General features: G+C 50.5%; 6 protein-coding genes across 6 annotated transcripts; 4 read left to right on the plus strand and 2 right to left on the minus strand.

Moving 5' to 3' along the window:
* Positions 1 to 101: 101 nt before the first annotated feature.
* On the plus strand, positions 102 to 2910 carry ASPVEDRAFT_129192 (putative phosphoketolase; the record flags this gene model as incomplete). Its single annotated transcript, XM_040806616.1, has 7 exons — positions 102 to 264; positions 465 to 699; positions 758 to 910; positions 968 to 1277; positions 1329 to 1946; positions 2000 to 2825; positions 2873 to 2910. 7 exons carry the CDS (start codon positions 102 to 104, stop codon positions 2908 to 2910), a joined length of 2343 nt encoding a protein of 780 aa, XP_040666208.1.
* A 1552-nt stretch (positions 2911 to 4462) lies between these two features.
* ASPVEDRAFT_82015 (RTA1 domain-containing protein) lies at positions 4463 to 5549 on the plus strand (the record flags this gene model as incomplete). The annotated part of the gene is made up of 3 exons (XM_040817122.1): positions 4463 to 4709; positions 4778 to 4870; positions 4936 to 5549. 3 exons carry the CDS (start codon positions 4463 to 4465, stop codon positions 5547 to 5549), a joined length of 954 nt encoding a protein of 317 aa, XP_040666209.1.
* Positions 5550 to 6030: 481 nt separating this feature from the next.
* On the minus strand, positions 6031 to 7131 carry ASPVEDRAFT_127307 (uncharacterized protein; the record flags this gene model as incomplete). Its single annotated transcript, XM_040806446.1, has 2 exons — positions 6031 to 6773; positions 6834 to 7131. 2 exons carry the CDS (start codon positions 7129 to 7131, stop codon positions 6031 to 6033), a joined length of 1041 nt encoding a protein of 346 aa, XP_040666210.1.
* Positions 7132 to 7702: 571 nt separating this feature from the next.
* Positions 7703 to 9609, minus strand: ASPVEDRAFT_82017 (ATP-binding protein; the record flags this gene model as incomplete). The annotated part of the gene is made up of 5 exons (XM_040817123.1): positions 7703 to 8146; positions 8199 to 8539; positions 8607 to 8848; positions 8913 to 9278; positions 9332 to 9609. 5 exons carry the CDS (start codon positions 9607 to 9609, stop codon positions 7703 to 7705), a joined length of 1671 nt encoding a protein of 556 aa, XP_040666211.1.
* A 657-nt stretch (positions 9610 to 10266) lies between these two features.
* ASPVEDRAFT_39932 (uncharacterized protein) lies at positions 10267 to 11513 on the plus strand. The gene is made up of 3 exons (XM_040812030.1): positions 10267 to 10671; positions 10721 to 10790; positions 10839 to 11513. The coding sequence occupies exons 1-3, from the start codon at positions 10636 to 10638 to the stop codon at positions 11141 to 11143; spliced, it is 411 nt and encodes a 136-aa protein (XP_040666212.1). The 5' UTR covers positions 10267 to 10635; the 3' UTR covers positions 11144 to 11513.
* A 499-nt stretch (positions 11514 to 12012) lies between these two features.
* ASPVEDRAFT_149402 (translation initiation factor 3 subunit CLU1) lies at positions 12013 to 16378 on the plus strand. Its single transcript, XM_040808201.1, has 3 exons — positions 12013 to 12197; positions 12270 to 12325; positions 12386 to 16378. Exons 1-3 carry the CDS (start codon positions 12056 to 12058, stop codon positions 15983 to 15985), a joined length of 3798 nt encoding a protein of 1265 aa, XP_040666213.1. The 5' UTR covers positions 12013 to 12055; the 3' UTR covers positions 15986 to 16378.
* Positions 16379 to 16525: the final 147 nt, after the last annotated feature.

The following is a 16525-nucleotide window of genomic DNA, read 5'->3' on the forward strand; positions in this document are numbered from 1 at the left end:
GAGAAAAGCCACAACAAAGAGACCTGAAGAACTTTCTTCTTTTCTTTCGATTTGTACTTTTTATTAATTAAGCTTTAATCACCGATTCTTACTTACTCACTATGCCTGGAGAGGTCATCGACCGACCGAACCCGGCGCCTAAGCCATCGCATGTCCCTGATCTTGTTTGCGAGCTGCTTGTTCCAGCCCAGAAGACGAATCTAGATCAGAGTGACTGTGATGCGTTGTATAAGTATCGCCGGGCGGCGGCGTATATTGCTGCTGGTAAGATTTGAAGAAGAAAAAAAAGCTGGGTGACTGGAGGGCCACCGCTAATATGATGCGTACAGCCATGATCTTCCTACAGGATAATGTGTTGTTAAAACGGAATTTGAAGTCGGAAGATATCAAGCCTCGTCTTTTGGGTTAGTAGACATTGATCGTTGTGTCAATTGCGTATCATATATACTAACTAACGCGCACAGGACACTGGGGGACATGTCCCGGGTTAATTCTCGTCTACTCCCACCTTAACTTCATCATCAAGAAACAGAACCTCGACATGCTGTATGTTGTTGGTCCGGGCCATGGAGCGCCTGCGTTGCTGGCTTCGTTGTGGCTAGAAGGGTCCCTTGGGAAATTCTACCCCGAGTACGCCAAGGATAAGGAAGGTCTTCATAACCTCATTTCGACCTTCAGTACCAGTGCCGGGTTGCCAAGGTTAGTGTGTATATATGTGTCAAGCCAATTATAGAGCCAGGCTAATTCGTTTGGGAAGCCACATCAATGCTGAGACTCCTGGTGCGATTCACGAGGGGGGCGAGCTTGGCTATGCGCTGTCTGTCTCCTTTGGCGCGGTTATGGATAACCCCAACTTGATCGTCACTTGTGTGGTGGGAGATGGAGAAGCAGAGACTGGTCCCACAGCTACGTAAGTGTTGCATGGAAATGTGGGAAAGCAAGGACCTTTTTTTACTAACCGGGCCAGATCATGGCACGCAATCAAGTACATTGATCCCGCAGAATCAGGGGCGGTGCTTCCAATCCTGCACGTCAATGGCTTCAAGATCAGCGAGCGCACGATTTTTGGTTGTATGGACAACAGGGAGATCGTTTGCCTGTTTACGGGCTACGGGTACCAAGTGCGCATTGTCGAGGACCTCAATGACATCGACAATGACCTCCACAGCTCTATGCTCTGGGCTGTTGAGGAAATCCGCAAGATCCAAAAGGCCGCGCGGTCTGGAAAGCCAATTATGAAGCCGAGATGGCCTATGATCGTATTGCGGACGCCAAAGGTAAGTTATCCACGGGAACCACGATGATAACGCGGCTGATGTGTTTCTCAGGGCTGGTCTGGACCGAAAGAACTGCACGGTCAGTTCATTGAGGGGTCGTTCCATTCTCACCAGGTTCCTCTTCCCAATGCCAAGAAGGACGACGAGGAACTCAAGGCTCTGCAGAAGTGGTTGTCTTCGTACAAGCCGGAAAACCTCTTCACAGACGATGGCGACGTCATTGACGAAATCAAATCCATTATCCCTCCTGACGACAAAAAACTTGGTATGCGACCTGAGGCCTACAAGAGCTATATAGCTCCGGACCTTCCAGACTGGAGACAGTTTTGCGTGTCTAAAGGAGAACAATTCAGTGCGATGAAGACGATTGGGAAGTTCATTGATCAGGTTTTCGTCCAGAACCCCCACCTTGTTCGATTGTTCTCGCCGGATGAGTTGGAGAGTAATAAGTTGAGCGACGCTTTGAAACATACCGGGAGGAACTTCCAATGGGATGAATACTCTAATGCGAAGGGCGGGCGGGTGATTGAAGTCCTGAGCGAGCACCTGTGTCAGGGCTTCATGCAGGGATATACGTTAACTGGCCGAGTGGGCATCTTCCCGTCGTATGAGAGTTTCTTGGGCATCGTCCATACCATGATGGTCCAATATGCCAAATTCGCAAAAATGGTAGGGTTTCATCAAGCGCACTTCGATGGTATAGAAGCTAACAGAGTCGACAGGCCCGGGAAACCAAATGGCACCACGCTGTAAGTAGCATCAACTATATCGAGACCAGCACCTGGGCGCGGCAGGAGCACAATGGCTTTTCCCACCAAAACCCATCTTTCATCGGCGCTGTCCTCAACCTGAAGCCGTACGCTGCTCGCGTTTATTTGCCGCCAGACGCCAACACATTCCTCACCACTGTGCATCACTGCTTGAAATCAAAGAATTACATCAACCTCATGGTGGGCTCCAAGCAGCCGACTCCAGTATATTTGAGTCCTGAGGAAGCCGAAAGTCACTGCAGAGCCGGTGCCTCGGTCTTCAAGTTCTGCAGTACCGAGGACGGAATCCGTCCCGACGTGGTGCTTGTCGGAATCGGTGTCGAGCTGATGTTTGAGGTCATCTATGCGGCGGCAATCTTGCGACAACGTTGTCCCGAGCTCCGCGTTCGCGTTATCAACGTGACGGACCTGTTTATCCTCGAGAATGAAGGCCTCCACCCTCACGCTCTGAAGGACGAGGCATTCGACAACATGTTCACAGAGGACCGACCCATCCACTTCAACTTCCACGGGTATGCGGCCGAGCTCAAGAGTCTGCTCTTCGGTCGTCCTCGTATCCACCGGGCTACTATTAACGGGTATAATGAAGAGGGTAGCACCACTACTCCATTTGACATGATGCTTGTAAATGAGGTGTCCCGCTACCACGTAGCTAAAGCAGCAGTCACCGGAGGAGCAAAGTGGAACGAGCGGGTGCAGGTGCGACAGCAAGAGCTTTGTTCGGAGTTCGATCACGAAATCGCTGAGACGCGGAAATACATCGTTGCGAACCGCAAAGGTGAGTAGAAACTGGCTCGTTCTACCGACCCATACTGACCTTCATAGATCGTGACGATGCGTATGATATGCCCTCGTTTGACTAGAGTGGGGATCCCCCACCTGTTTCGTTTCTCAAGTTCTACATATCAGCGAATATCATAGACATGACAACTTTAATGACACCGATACATAAGGGCTGGTGGCAGTGGCAGTAGTAGTAGCACTGAAGTCTCCTGTACCAAGACCGTAGAAGATCATCGGCTTTGAATAATGAGCAGCAGGAAACCGAAGCATTCAGGGGCTTGTCAAGAAACTGGAACGTGCTGATATAACGACCCTGTCAGATCAGCCTTATTCTTTCCACCTTAAATTGTGATTATCGCCTGGTCGAGTCCGGCGACTCGTCTATCCATGATGCTTCGGCGGCCAAGCAGCCTGGGATCTTTCCCGAGGCTGCTTCGCCGACGGTCGCTGCCTCAGCCGTGTTTGAGATTCGTTTCGTTGAATCACTTGAATGTGACACCCCATGCCGAATTTTTAAGTTTCTGCCGTTGATCGCCATCGATTTCCATAGTGAAGGATGGAGATACTAATATATAGTCTCTCCAACTCTCTACCCATTCATGTTTTCGCATTGGACTTCGACGTGGTGAAGCTTCTCGATATTTTCGGGCCTTTGGGTGAAAGTTGCTGATTATGAACAGTGTGTTTGGTCCAACTTGCAAGCGTTGAACTGCCAACACCACGTGCCAATGGGGACAACGTGATGAGGTGACAATTGACAGGGTTTCACGTTCAAACGTTCCTGGTCCTGGCACTCAACCTTGGATCTGGCTCAGACCAACTTTCAATCCATCAGAACCTAAACCCTTTTCAAACTCTGTGAAAACCTGGTAGCACTCCAGGCTCGGCCTCTTTTCAGGGCGAGGCGCACCTTGACATTATTTACTATACTAATATTTTGGCCAGTGAAGCATGCATGACGGCCCCCGACTTTTTCTCTGGCTCGGGCCAACTTCCACCAGCAGCTAAACTCTTTTCAAACGACCTTGCGACAATCTGACAACGCTGTGTGGGCTCTTCCAAGACAGAACCCACCGGGCATTGAACTGCCGAATAACATGCAGTCCGGCCGAGGGCCAGCGCCACAGTCAAGCAATCACAGAGCCCTCTTTGCGGGACTGCCCCAGCAGCCGAAGCCTAGGCAGAACTGCTGGAGAACGGCGGGCATACAAATCTATCCGTCTCCGACTTTGTCTTACTCGTAGTGGTGACGGTGCAGGATTTTCGCAGGCGCAGAAACCGGCACTAGCAGTAGCTCACGATCGGGTTTCGCGTCATTGAACGTTTCAAGGCTGTCAGACCTCACGGCCAAGCCCTTCACTTGAATCTGATATCTCATCTCTCTCAGTTGTTTATTTTCACCCCGTTTCTCATTAAATAGTCGCTACCGGCTTCTCAGCCCCCAGTCCTGTCATTCTTTTGCTATATCTAGATCTTCGGCCCCCAATTCACTCGCGGTTTGAAACTCGACCAATATAGAGCCCGTGCACCATAGTCGATCAGGTCCTCCCTTAACTTTAAGTCCCCCGTCTCGCCCTCCTGGCTCGAAAGTCGAAACATCTTTCCTTTCCATCCACGACGACGGCCTTGAAGATGGACGGCACAACCCCCAATGGCATACCTATTGTGAACGGCACTATTCCCTATGAATTCCGAAAGCAGATGCAAATGGGCTGTCATGACTATATCGAAGGACTTGGCACCCCGTACGGCTATCCGCCCTCGTTCGCAGCAGGCATTGTCTTTCTCGTCCTCTTTGGCCTCACTATGGTCGGTCACACAATACAAATGGCCTGGAAAAGGACCTGGTGGTGCTCCGTATTCGCCGTTGGAAGTCTCAGTAAGCAGCCCACCCCAAGTACGTTACTATACAGCATAGGGCATTTGTTGATACCAGCCTCGCAACAGCCGAAGTCATAGGATGGGTTGGCCGTACCTGGTCTGCGAAATGTCCATACAACACCAACGCCTTTCTAATGCAGATTACCACCTTGATCATCGGTAAGATCGACCAACGCACCTCCCCTGCCCCAGGTCCCAAGTAAACCAACTAACACCCCCATCAGCTCCCACTTTCTACACTGCAGGCGTTTACGTCCTCCTCGGCCGCTTCATCCAAATCCTAGGCCGCGACTCCTCAGTCCTAAGCCCAAGAGTCTACCTCTTCGTCTTCGTCACCTGCGACGTAATCTCCCTAGTCGTCCAAGCCATCGGCGGCGGGATGGCCTCCGTCGCAGCAGCCAAGGAAAACGGCAACACCACCCCAGGCACGAACATCATGGTGGCAGGAATTATCTTCCAAATGGCCTCGATCACCGTCTTCGTCCTCTGCGGCGCTGACTTCGTCCGTCGCACCATTCGCAAGAACCTCCTCCCGTCCCTCAAGGGCACCGTCGTGCCCCTCCTCGGCGCCATGATCTTCTCCGTTGCCTGTATCTATGTCCGCAGCATCTATCGTACCATCGAACTCCTCCAGGGCTGGACTGGGTACCTCATCACAACAGAGCGGTATTTCATTGCCCTCGACGGCGCAATGATGGTGCTTGCTGTCGCGATCTTTAACCTCCTTCACCCTGGCTGGCTCCTCCCCGGCGCGAGGAGCGCCGTCCGAGCGAAGGTCGATGGTGACGCGGGGAGCTTCACGGAGCTTCGGTCCCCGCGTCAGACTCCACATTATTGAATTGATTTTCTGGAATTAGATTTGCCTTGTCCTTGTCGTCTACACTTCGCATTTCGGTTGTCTTTTTTGAGTTTGGCGCTTTAATGAGGGATGCGGTTTTTGCTTGCGTGCGTGCGTCGGATATACCATTGGCCTTTTTTGGTTATAAATATTAGAATTTGGAGGTAAATAGGTTGACTTCTGCTATGGCGTATATCTTACAGTACACTATTTGTAAAGAGCCATGCTTGTTAGAATAGAAAAGTTCATCACGAAATTATTACTACCACCTATGTTCGTATACTCGGTACACTGAGAATAAGACAACCCTGAAATAGAAACAGGATAAACGAGAAAGATAAAGTTGCGCACAAACTCCAGGCTGAATCCGATAATTAAGACAGTTTTCTCCCGCTCGAATTCGCTAGGTTAACGTGCAAAAACTAACCACAGAGCTGAAAGGGAGAAGAGAGAGATAGGGACAATAGACCCGACATTGCATTTAGAGCCCGTCAACAGCTTCAATCCAGCGATACACCAATCCCACGATCGAAGTACCTAATGTCCAAACGAACCCCCAAGCCGAGGCTCCCTCAAAGCTAGCACCACGAATAGTACCCGCAACTTGGACGAATGTGTTGACCATCGTAACTGCAGCAAGAGCCACGGTTCGGGATACGAGAACTCTAGTTCTCCGTGAAAGAGTGCCCCAGGTCTTTCGGTAAATAGCGCAGGCAAGGTACTCTCCCTGTTTGGACGTGGTCTCCGCTTTCCCTCCATTGTCATCCTGAGATGCGGGCGTGCCAGTGGAGCTGGCAAAGAGGAAATCCCTAGCTGCCCAGCCTGCCGGGAGAAGCGAAGCGAATAGCAAGGGCAAGCCGGCGGGGCCAGCATGGACTTTCGAGATGTTAGGGAGCTTTTCAAAATGCACAACGAGCTTGGCGGGGAGCCATGTTTCGTAGCTGAGATACAAGGTCACCGTGTAGATGGCGGTTGCAAGGACAGTGGTGTATATAGTGATCCCCCAATCTTGCAGGATGCCACGGTTAGAGACGGCGGCAGGGTGTGCGTGAGACAAGCTATGGATGAGATTGGGTTTACGTAGGAAGACAAATGGTACGGTGGTAGAAAACAGGACGATTGCGAAAGACGCGAGGATCGTTGTTGGTCGTACAGCATAGAACGATGCGAGAAGCATATAAGTCGGCAGGTTGGTCAGGAAGGAGAAGTTTAAAACATCGCGGCCTATACTCAAATTATTAGACCAGGACCTACCGGCAAGATAGCTCGATATATGCAACTTACCATCAAACCCCAAAACCCAAGCGAGCCCAACCTCGACGGCCTTCCATGCCACTAGACCCCATACTTCCCACCATTCCTCGAGGTGCCTGCTGATAAAACGTAATTCGCCGAGAGTGATGCGCGACGTGAGAGTGAAGAGAGTCGAGCTGAGAGCTAAGCTACTGACAACCACAAGCAAAAGGCGTGCGGGAGATGGAATTCGCTCCACCAATGTCTTTGGCGGGGGTGCTTTGGCGGCGTCGGCGTAGGACTTTTGCGGACTCGTGGTCGCAGCGGCATCCTTCTTGCGGGGAGCCATTATTGCGCGATACTACGTGGGAAGAGGCAGCTTCGAATGACAGAGGACCGAAAATCAGAGTTTGCGAAAAGAAGAAATTAGGAAAGCCCTGATTGTATGAGAAGGAGGGAGGAATGCAGCTGGGCGGTCAGCATGTGATGATGTCACTTAACACTAAACGTCATTGAGATAATCACGATCAAGGAAGTCAAGATTGAGACTGCGCTTCCATGGTACAAGGCGTTGGGCCAATGTGGATTATTCTTTCAGGATTACGACCTCGTTCGCTTCTGAGTCCAAGCTTTCCAACATATCCTGATGTAAACACTAACTATATAACTAATCTTGGTTTCAGCCTTTATAGATTACTATCTCACCGCCTACCCCACGCTTCCTGATGACTAGACAAGACGAAAATGGCCTTTGAAGTTGTTAAGGAGGAAATAAGCAGTATATGGCTAATATATCATCATTGTACGAATAATTATGGTACAGGGCCACCGGGGTATCTAACACCAAGCCGCGGCTTATTCAAACATTTCATAAACATCTCTCTTACATCTTCAAAGCCTTGAAGATGGCTCACTGCTAGTCATTCGTCATCTTTCTCTTTCTCTTCTGGCTTGGTGAAGAATTCAATAGTCCCCTGCTCGCGGCCCTTGGCATCCCGCATCGCTACCTGGTATTTCCCTTGGTTCCAGAGATCCTTGATGGTAAGTTCTCGGGTACGTCCCAAGCTCTCAATGTCGCTGATACGATCCAACGTGGCTTCCAGGAACTCATCAAATCCGGGCTCGGCGCAAACTTCACGGAATGCGCGCTGCATGGGTACCGAATCGGCTCGGACCATGGCGCGCCAGTTGATAGTGAAGATATTTTCGTGGTCGTAACTCTGGATAAAGTCGGCCCGAGTCATAATCTGTCGCGCTTCGTGGAGTGATATTTCCGGAAGTATATGGCCACCATCATCGTCGTATGCTTTTTCCATTTCCTTTTCCTTATCCACCAGTGCCTTGGCCATCACCATAGCCGCGGACTATTTTTCCGTTAGAAAAGAAAACCCCACCAGCGAATCAGTGCACACTTACAGCATACTTCTGCTGGTCCATGACATCGTCATCCATCTCCTCACCAAGGATCCAGCATTTGTTAAGGAACCATGTCTTTTCTGCTTCGCATATAGTGTCGCACAGGTCTATGGGATCCCGAGCCTTTGCGACCCTGCTGAGGTAGGACAGGCGACCCCCTATTTTATCGTATATTTCTCCAATAACCTTGTCCGATAGGTGCTCGTTGCAATAATCTCTGCGATATTTCCTCAACGCAGCCATTGCTTTGTCTCTAGGAAGATCCACAACTGGGATTGTTTCCATTCTTGTTGCGTATCGCTTCAACCTCTCATAGACCCAGTAATCATCACTGTTGAAGACTGTATGGTCCGGTGTGTTAGCAACATTCAGCGTCGAAACGTTTGGTGATAATGGTTGAGTGCCTACCAGTCGTAACAAGATTGCTCGCTGCCCACTGCTCGGCTCGTTGCTGGATCATCTCGAGAAGGTCCTGGCCGTCGGAATCGTCCCTGACCATGTGCGCGCTATTGATGATCAATACGAGCGGGGGTTTCCCCTGGCGCCTCCTTTTCATTGCGACCTTCTCTAACTTGTTGAATGCACGCTCTATGTCCAAAAGCGCGGTGGTATCCCTTGGTCCTTTAATACTAAAAAGACTGCCAATATAACTGTAACAGATACGTCAGCATTTATCATGGCGCAAAACTTAAAGGGCGAAGGGGGTCTGCGTACTCCTCATGGAATTCAAAGTCAAGCGCCTTTCCAAGTCGAATCCGGAAGATCTCCTGATCACCGTGGGCATCAAAGATCGAGCACCCATCTCCATTAATTTTGCGCATGGCCTCCAGAAGCATAGACGTCTTCCCGGTGCCCTTCTCGCCGACCAGTAAATAGTAATGGCCCGGGATTTCACCAGCGATGATTTTGTCAATCAGTTCCTGTTCGTTTCTCACGAACCAATGTTCGTCGTGGTGGTATTGACGGGCTCCAGTCTCCACGCCAGCCACCTCTAGCGCGGGATCGCCGGGTTCAAAAGCATTCTCCATCTTCTGTAAAATGAGATACTTGTAGTATTTATGATACGAGAATCCAGCAATGCTATTGTTGATCAGTAAACAGCCGCTATGAGGATAGTGTAGAGGGATAAGTACCCTAGAACAGCAATTGACGCAAAAGTGGTGGCGGCCGACTCCATCATCTTCAGAATCGTTGATCTGAGGTTAGGATCCTGGTCATCATTGGGCTGGCCTTTCTTGCCTCCCTGGTCATCTTGGTCCGCTTGGTCGGTAGGGTCAGGACCACCAGGAAGAGAGTTCTGAGAAAAACTTTGGCCGGAATAGGCCGACGCCCTGCCTGGCGGCCTTCGCGGTACCCATGGCCGCACTCGGGGTGCAGATACAAAGTATCGCTGAACACTCCGACAAAACATTGTTGGAGGTGAATTGAATAGGGAGAAAAATGAACAATAGCGATAATAAATAAATTGAGGGAAAAATTAGAGTGAGAAACCAATACGAAGGAATGGCGGTGTGGATCAAAACCGTTGTGCTTGAAGCCTCAGTTCTGAAAGCTGTGTATAAAAAGAGCCAAGCAATAGAAGCATTTAAGGGGTGCAAGCTGCAGAAATCAACGGTGCCTGACCAGAGAAGATTCCCCAGCGAAAATACAGCCACGTAAAGAGTGTAGACGGTGGGAAGTGGGGAGAAAAGAATGAAGGGACCAAGACAGCAAGACAAAGGGTAAATGTGAGAAAGGAAAAGGCAAAAGAGATGGATCCGATGATGATTGTTGGTGTCGCAAACCGGAGCTAAATTCGCTTTGGTTGTGCTGCGCCTCAGATCGATGGAGTCTCGGTGCAGATCGACCCCTCCTTGGCGGCGAACGATGACAATCTTGTATTACCTGAGGCTGAGGACTGTGGCGAGAGAATCTACTCTATCTTTGTTGCAAATGATTCCGCTCAGCTTTAATCCAGCTCCACCTCAATACCGCGAGAAAATGAAGGGGGGAAAGTGATGAGTTGGCCCGGGCGTCTCGGCATGGCTGCTTCAAGCAGGACAACCGCCTCCTTTCGGGTCTACACCAGTCACAATGAATTGAAACTCTGGGAGACACCGGACAATACAGCAGAAAAAAACAAATAAAAACAACATCAAGCGAGATCTATACAAAGATTATATGCCTGGAAAAGATCCAGCATAAATATATGTTTCCCTTTTTCAACCCCTCCTGATGCCCGAAATAACACATTTCCGTCAATGTGCTCAACACTTGACTGAGGGAACACGCAACAGATGAGAATGTTGTATTCTCGTAATAAACTTCTTTCTTATTCTCCTCTCTCTGCTTTTTCTTCTCCTAAAAGTCTCCGTCTTGTCCTCCCAAAGATCATTCCGGGCTCTACTAGTGACTCCATATAACCGTGAACTTTGACCCGCCCAAAGCCCTGGACGATATGGCTATACACTGGAACGCTGAAGCCGAGGCTAGAGTACATATCCACACACTCAGCTCAATATTCTGGTGCTGACACCTTATAGCTACTCATGGGTATTCTAGCCCAGATGCAACGGTTGGACTACAAGGCTTTAGCCGCCTTCATGGGGTCGGGTACGACGCCACCAGCAACGACTGAAGGAGCTCTACTGATAATGGCAGGTTGCTCGGTTCCTGCGTTAAAAAACCATATTTGCAAGCTCCGTCGCGAAGCTGGCGTTCCTGCTGGTAGCTCGGGGAAGCCGCGGACTCCATCAACTAGGACACCTACAAAGGCTGGAAAAGCTGCTGCCGACTCCCCAATAAACCAAGCAAAAAGACAATATCATATCGTTGACGATGACGACGATGACGATGACGACGACGACGGTGATAAAGTTATAAAGGACGAAAAGGACGTCAAACCACTGATCAAAGACGAATACAAGGATAAAAAGTTGAAGATCTCTTTCATTGACCTCGCTTAGTGTCGAGGACTAAGAATTTGATGGCCGTGCAACAACCTTTTATGTATGCCGTCAATGCCTAACTATGCAGGTCGTTTTGGTAAAGGTCCATGACGCCTGTTCATATGCCAACGTTGCTTTACTTTCTCCCTCACACCTGCCGATATCGTATGATCAAGGCCTACACCGTTTTGCTGATCTAGCTTTAAGCAACTTCGGGTTTTAGTGAGCTGCTCTGATGCTAGTTTTGATGGGGGAAAAGCTGGGTTGGCCATGTCATTGTCTGCAAAACATTTGTACCGTGAAGTCCTCTAGGTTGATGCCTCCATAGAGCCGAATGAACTCCGCTGTACCGGAACCCGTCACGGGGAATCCGGGGTGACTGTCGCGTGAACTTTAAGCTTGTAGCAAAAAAGCATAACCCCAGGCTTATCGCCAGCAGAAACCATATCTACCACGCACTGCCAGCCAACGACTAAGGTCGGAATAAAACGAAGGCCGACATACTCGGCAGGGAAGTGTTTGGAGATGTTTGTGGGGACACTGGGAGAGTAGTGTTCAAGGACTTCCTACCGCCCGAGGACTTCCGAGGATCTTCCGCATCCGCATCCGAGAAATTTTCCTCTCCCCATCCAGCTTCAAACCGGCTTCGTTCTTCGTTTCGATCGTCTTCTTCATACTCCGGGGTTTGATTGATGCATTTGCTTGGATATAGGGTGGTTGCTTGACTCAATTGCCCTTCTCCTTTGTATATTATCTTCTTAATCCCCTTCATTTCTTCCCGCCGTTCCCGCTATCTTTCCCGAATTTTTTTTTTCCTTTCTCCGTTCTCCGGAGCTTTACCCACACGGTCACCGGAAACCTCAATTATTCTTGAAGCTCGATCCTCAGTTCATCCCCAGCTTCGATAATTCGTAATCATGGCACAGACCAATGGTGAAAGAGAACACTCAAAAGGTTTGTTGTCACCGAGTATTCCGAGATATCCTAAGGCTCATCCATCTAACAGAGTCTCCCGAACAAATTGCCAATGGAGACAACCAAGAGGTTGCCCAGGAGGAGGATGGCGCTGGCGGTATGTGCAGTCCATGAAGCCCCCAACTGTTTTCGTCGAGACAAACAAACTGACAGAACATGCCACCAACAGGCCTTTTTCAGATCTCCGTCAAGCTTCCCCACGAACCTTACAAGATCCAGGTGATGGTGTGTTCTATCTAACGAGTGAATAAGTAAATTGTGTGATGGATTCTGACAGTTGTTTAGGTTTCCAGCCAAGAACAGGTCCAGGATGTCCGTCAATCGATCGTCGAGTTGCCCGGCACCTTCCAATACACTTGCTTCCATCTCGAGTTCAATGGAAACCGTATCAACGACTTCGTCGAGCTGTCCGAGGTTCCGGATTTGCAGGCGGATTCGGAGATCGTCCTGGTTGAGGATCCCTACACCGAGAAGGATGCCCGTATGCACGTCGTTCGCCTAAGGGAGCTGCTCGGAGCTGCGGGTGATCGAATTGACAACCTCCAAGGTGTCAGTGCTGGATTGTCGCTCCACGACTCCATCGCTGCCGAGATTGGTGGAGAAAACACAGAAAAGGAGCATTCTCTGACCAAATACGAGATCTCAGGCACTTCCTCCTTGAAGACCATTCTTCCCAGGGCGGAGGCTCCTGCTCCTAAAACCATCAAATCGATCTCTCTTTCTCCGTGGAACCCGCCACCTTACCACCTCCGGCAGAAGGGCCACCTTCTCTACCTCCAGGTGACGACCAACGAAGGAGAACAGTTCCAGGTCACCTCCCACGTTTCTGGGTTCTACGTGAACAAGTGTTCCAACACCAAATTCGATCCTTTCCCCAAGACTGTCCCTAAGAAGGGCAGCGCACACTCGCTGCTCAACCTGATCTCTCAGCTCTCTCCTTCTTTCGACTCTGCTTTCCAGGCCCTGCAGGAATCGAATAACCAGAAAGACCTCCTAACGACATTCCCTTTCCAGAACTCTATCCCGTCCAGCCCATGGCTTGTCTCACCTCCGACATCCAATGTGAACGCCCACCAGCCAGATATCACCCGTTCTCAGGAGAACTACCTCATTTCTGGTGTGGACAATGCCGAGACCTTGCGAGACTGGAACGAGGAGTTCCAGACCACCAAGGAACTGCCCCGCGAGACTGTGCAAGACCGCGTCTTCCGCGAGCGTCTTACGTCGAAGCTCTTTGCTGACTACAACGAAGCCGCTGCCCGCGGCGCTGTCCTAGTTGCCCGTGGAGAAGTCGCTCCCCTCAACCCCACAGAGGCCCAAGACGCTCAGATCTTTGTGTACAACAATATCTTCTACTCGTTCGGTGCTGATGGCGTTGGGACTTTTGCTTCCGAGGGCGGTGACGAAGCCGCACGCGTTGCGGTCGGCAAGGATGTTCTTGGTATCAAGGCCGTCAACCAGCTTGACATCAACGGCCTGTTTACACCAGGGACCATTGTAGTTGACTACATGGGCAAGCGCATTGTCGGACAAAGTATCGTCCCCGGTATTTTCAAGCAGCGTGAACCCGGTGAGCACCAGATCGACTATGGTGGTGTTGAGGGCAAAGATGTCGTCGCCACTCACCCCGACTTCGTCTCTGTTTTTGAGAAGCTGTCTAAGGCTCTGAGAATCAAGAAGCACGCTGTCTGGGACAAAGAAGATGAGCGCCATGACCTCGAAGGTAGTGTGGAAACCAAAGGTCTTCTGGGAACTGACGGCCGCAAATACGTTCTTGACCTCTACCGCGTAACCCCACTTGATGTAGAATGGCAAGAGGAAGAGGGTAGCGACTCGTACCCTCACCGAATGTCCGTTCTTCGACTGGAGCTTGTTGAGTCTTACTGGAGGCACAAGATGAGCCAGTACGTGAAGGCCGAAGTGGAACGCCGCCGTAGCGCCAAGGCCGAGGAAACTGCCGAGAAGAAGGAAAAGTCCGATGAAGCAAAGGAGGAAGGCTCTGAGGAGAAGAGTGAGGAGTCCCAGGACCAGGAGCGTGTTGATATTTCGGGATTCAACCTCGCGCTCAACCCTGACGTCTTCAGCGGCCAGGTGCCTCAGACCGATGAAGAGAAGGAGCAGTGGGCCCAAGATGAGAAGGAGGTTCGTGAAGCCTGTGATTTCTTGCGGTCCAAGGTTATGCCAGAGTTGGTTCAAGATCTGCACGATGGTGACGTCGGCTTCCCAATGGATGGCCAGTCTCTTAGCCAGCTATTGCACAAGCGTGGTATCAACATCCGCTACCTGGGCAGCTTGGCCAAGCTGGCCAAGGAGAAGGGCTCCCGCCTCGATGCTCTTTCCACCCTGCTAGTGCAGGAGATGGTTGCTCGTGCGTTCAAGCACATTGCCAACCAGAAGCTGCGGAACGTTCCTGGGCCTTTCGCCGCGTCATGCGCTGCCCACTTGTTGAACTGCCTCCTCGGTGCTGATGTCAATGCCGCACCTCGCGCTGAAATTGATTCATCTCTCCGCGAAATCTACCCCGAAGGGGACTTCTCTTTTGAGAAGGTCACTCCTGGTTCTCTGCGGGCAGAGATCGAGAAGCAGGTTGCTCTCCGATACCACTTCACTTTGGAATCTGGGTGGTTCAACTCCCTAAGACACCTACAACTCCTCCGCGATGTCGCTATTAAGCTCGGTATTCAGCTGGGTGCACGCGATTTTGCTTTTACCAAGGCCCAGGCCGAAGGTCTCCGGAAAGCCTTACCCGCCACCAACGGCGTCAATGGTGCTGGACAGGATGAGGGCAAGAAAAAGAAGAAGAAGGGCGGTGACTCGGGCTCCCCCGCACGTGCTGCCGTTCAGGAGAAGGCAATCGTCACATTTGTCCCCGACGACATTGTCAACATCGTCCCATTGGTCAAGGACGCCTCTCCCCGAAGCTCACTTGCTGAGGAGGCCCTGGAAGCTGGACGCATCTCTCTCATGCAGAACCAGAAGCAGCTAGGCCAAGAACTCATCCTGGAGTCTTTGTCCCTGCACGAGCAGATCTACGGTATTCTCCACCCTGAGGTCGCGAAGCTTTATCACCAGCTGTCTATGCTCTACTACCAAACGGACGAGAAAGATGCCGCTGTCGAGCTGGCTCGGAAGGCAGTCATTGTCACTGAGCGCACACTTGGTGTTGATTCTGCAGATACGATCTTGAGCTATCTCAACCTCAGTCTCTTTGAGCACGCTTCCGGCAATACCAAGACTGCCTTGGTGTACATCAAGCATGCCATGGACCTGTGGAAGATCATTTTCGGCGCCAACCACCCTGACTCAATTACTACTATGAACAACGCTGCCGTGATGCTTCAGCACCTGAAGCAGTACACCGACTCTAGGAAATGGTTCGAGGCATCGTTGTCGGTCTGCGAATCTCTCTTTGGCAAGCAGTCCATCAACACCGCGACGATCTTGTTCCAGCTCGCACAGGCATTGGCCCTTGACCAGGACTCGAAGGCTGCTGTCGGCAAGATGCGCGATGCCTACAACATCTTCCTCAGTCAGCTCGGCCCCGAGGACCGCAACACCAAGGAGGCTGAGACCTGGCTCGAGCAGCTCACCCAGAACGCTGTCTCTATCGCCAAGCACGCCAAAGACATCCAAGCCCGCCGTCTGCGTCGTATCAACATGAACACCCGGTCTCTGGGAACCAAGGTCCAACCCCAAGTTGGCCAATCTACAGCCGAGGTTGCTACACCCGCTGAAGCCTCTAATGCGTCCATGGATTCGCGAAGCATCGATGAACTGTTGAAGTTCATCGAGGGTGGTGACGCCAACTCTTCGCGAACAAAGCAGAAACAGCGTGCTGCTGCTAGCAACCCTAAGCTTCGTGGATCGAAGAAGCCCTCTGCTTAAATTCATTCATCGTTTTTGTTCGGATAAAAAGAAAACTTTTGGGTGTTATATTTCATTTTGATCTTCACCTCTCTTGACGGCCGCATACTTTTTTTCTCCAGCCCACTCCTTAAAGGGGCTGACACGTTGGATGAGCGGAATTCTTGAATATATTTAAATTATTTTTGTTGCTATGTGGAACTCTCTACTCTTCTTGTTCGGTTTTGGTATGGTATTTGGCATGGATCATTTCATCACGGGCAGTGCATAGCAGGCAAGGTCAGGGATTTGCATGCTGTACTGGTATATCCTGTTCTGTATATTATATATGACTCACAACTAACTCATGCATCGATGACCAAAATACTCAAATTTCTACCAGCAGTAAATTGTTTATTCTAGAACAATATTTGCTTCACCATAGACATAAACCTCCCATAGTTAACTACCGACTCGTCACGTAGCTGACCCACGACAGCGGCCATGGTTCTTCGTTTTGTACTGCAGGTGCTGAGTCATTCGCGCTATTCCATTTTCAGGCCCGTCCCCATGTTTACATTT

Source organism: Aspergillus versicolor, assembly GCF_001890125.1.
Source record: "Aspergillus versicolor CBS 583.65 unplaced genomic scaffold ASPVEscaffold_3, whole genome shotgun sequence".
Taxonomy (NCBI): Eukaryota; Fungi; Ascomycota; class Eurotiomycetes; order Eurotiales; family Aspergillaceae; genus Aspergillus; species Aspergillus versicolor.

Bases quoted from the DNA above. Each gene is read 5' to 3' on its own strand.
- ASPVEDRAFT_39932 (XM_040812030.1), top strand. From the start codon at position 10,636: ATGGCTATACACTGGAACGCTGAAGCCGAGGCTAGA. The intron at 10,672-10,720 runs GTACATATCCAC...GACACCTTATAG, and splicing joins ACGCTGAAGCCGAGGCTAGA to CTACTCATGGGTATTCTAGC. The intron at 10,791-10,838 runs GTACGACGCCAC...TGATAATGGCAG, and splicing joins AGCCGCCTTCATGGGGTCGG to GTTGCTCGGTTCCTGCGTTA.
- ASPVEDRAFT_149402 (XM_040808201.1), top strand. From the start codon at position 12,056: ATGGTGAAAGAGAACACTCAAAAGGTTTGTTGTCACCGAGTATTCCGA. The intron at 12,198-12,269 runs GTATGTGCAGTC...TGCCACCAACAG, and splicing joins GGAGGAGGATGGCGCTGGCG to GCCTTTTTCAGATCTCCGTC. The intron at 12,326-12,385 runs GTGTGTTCTATC...ACAGTTGTTTAG, and splicing joins CTTACAAGATCCAGGTGATG to GTTTCCAGCCAAGAACAGGT.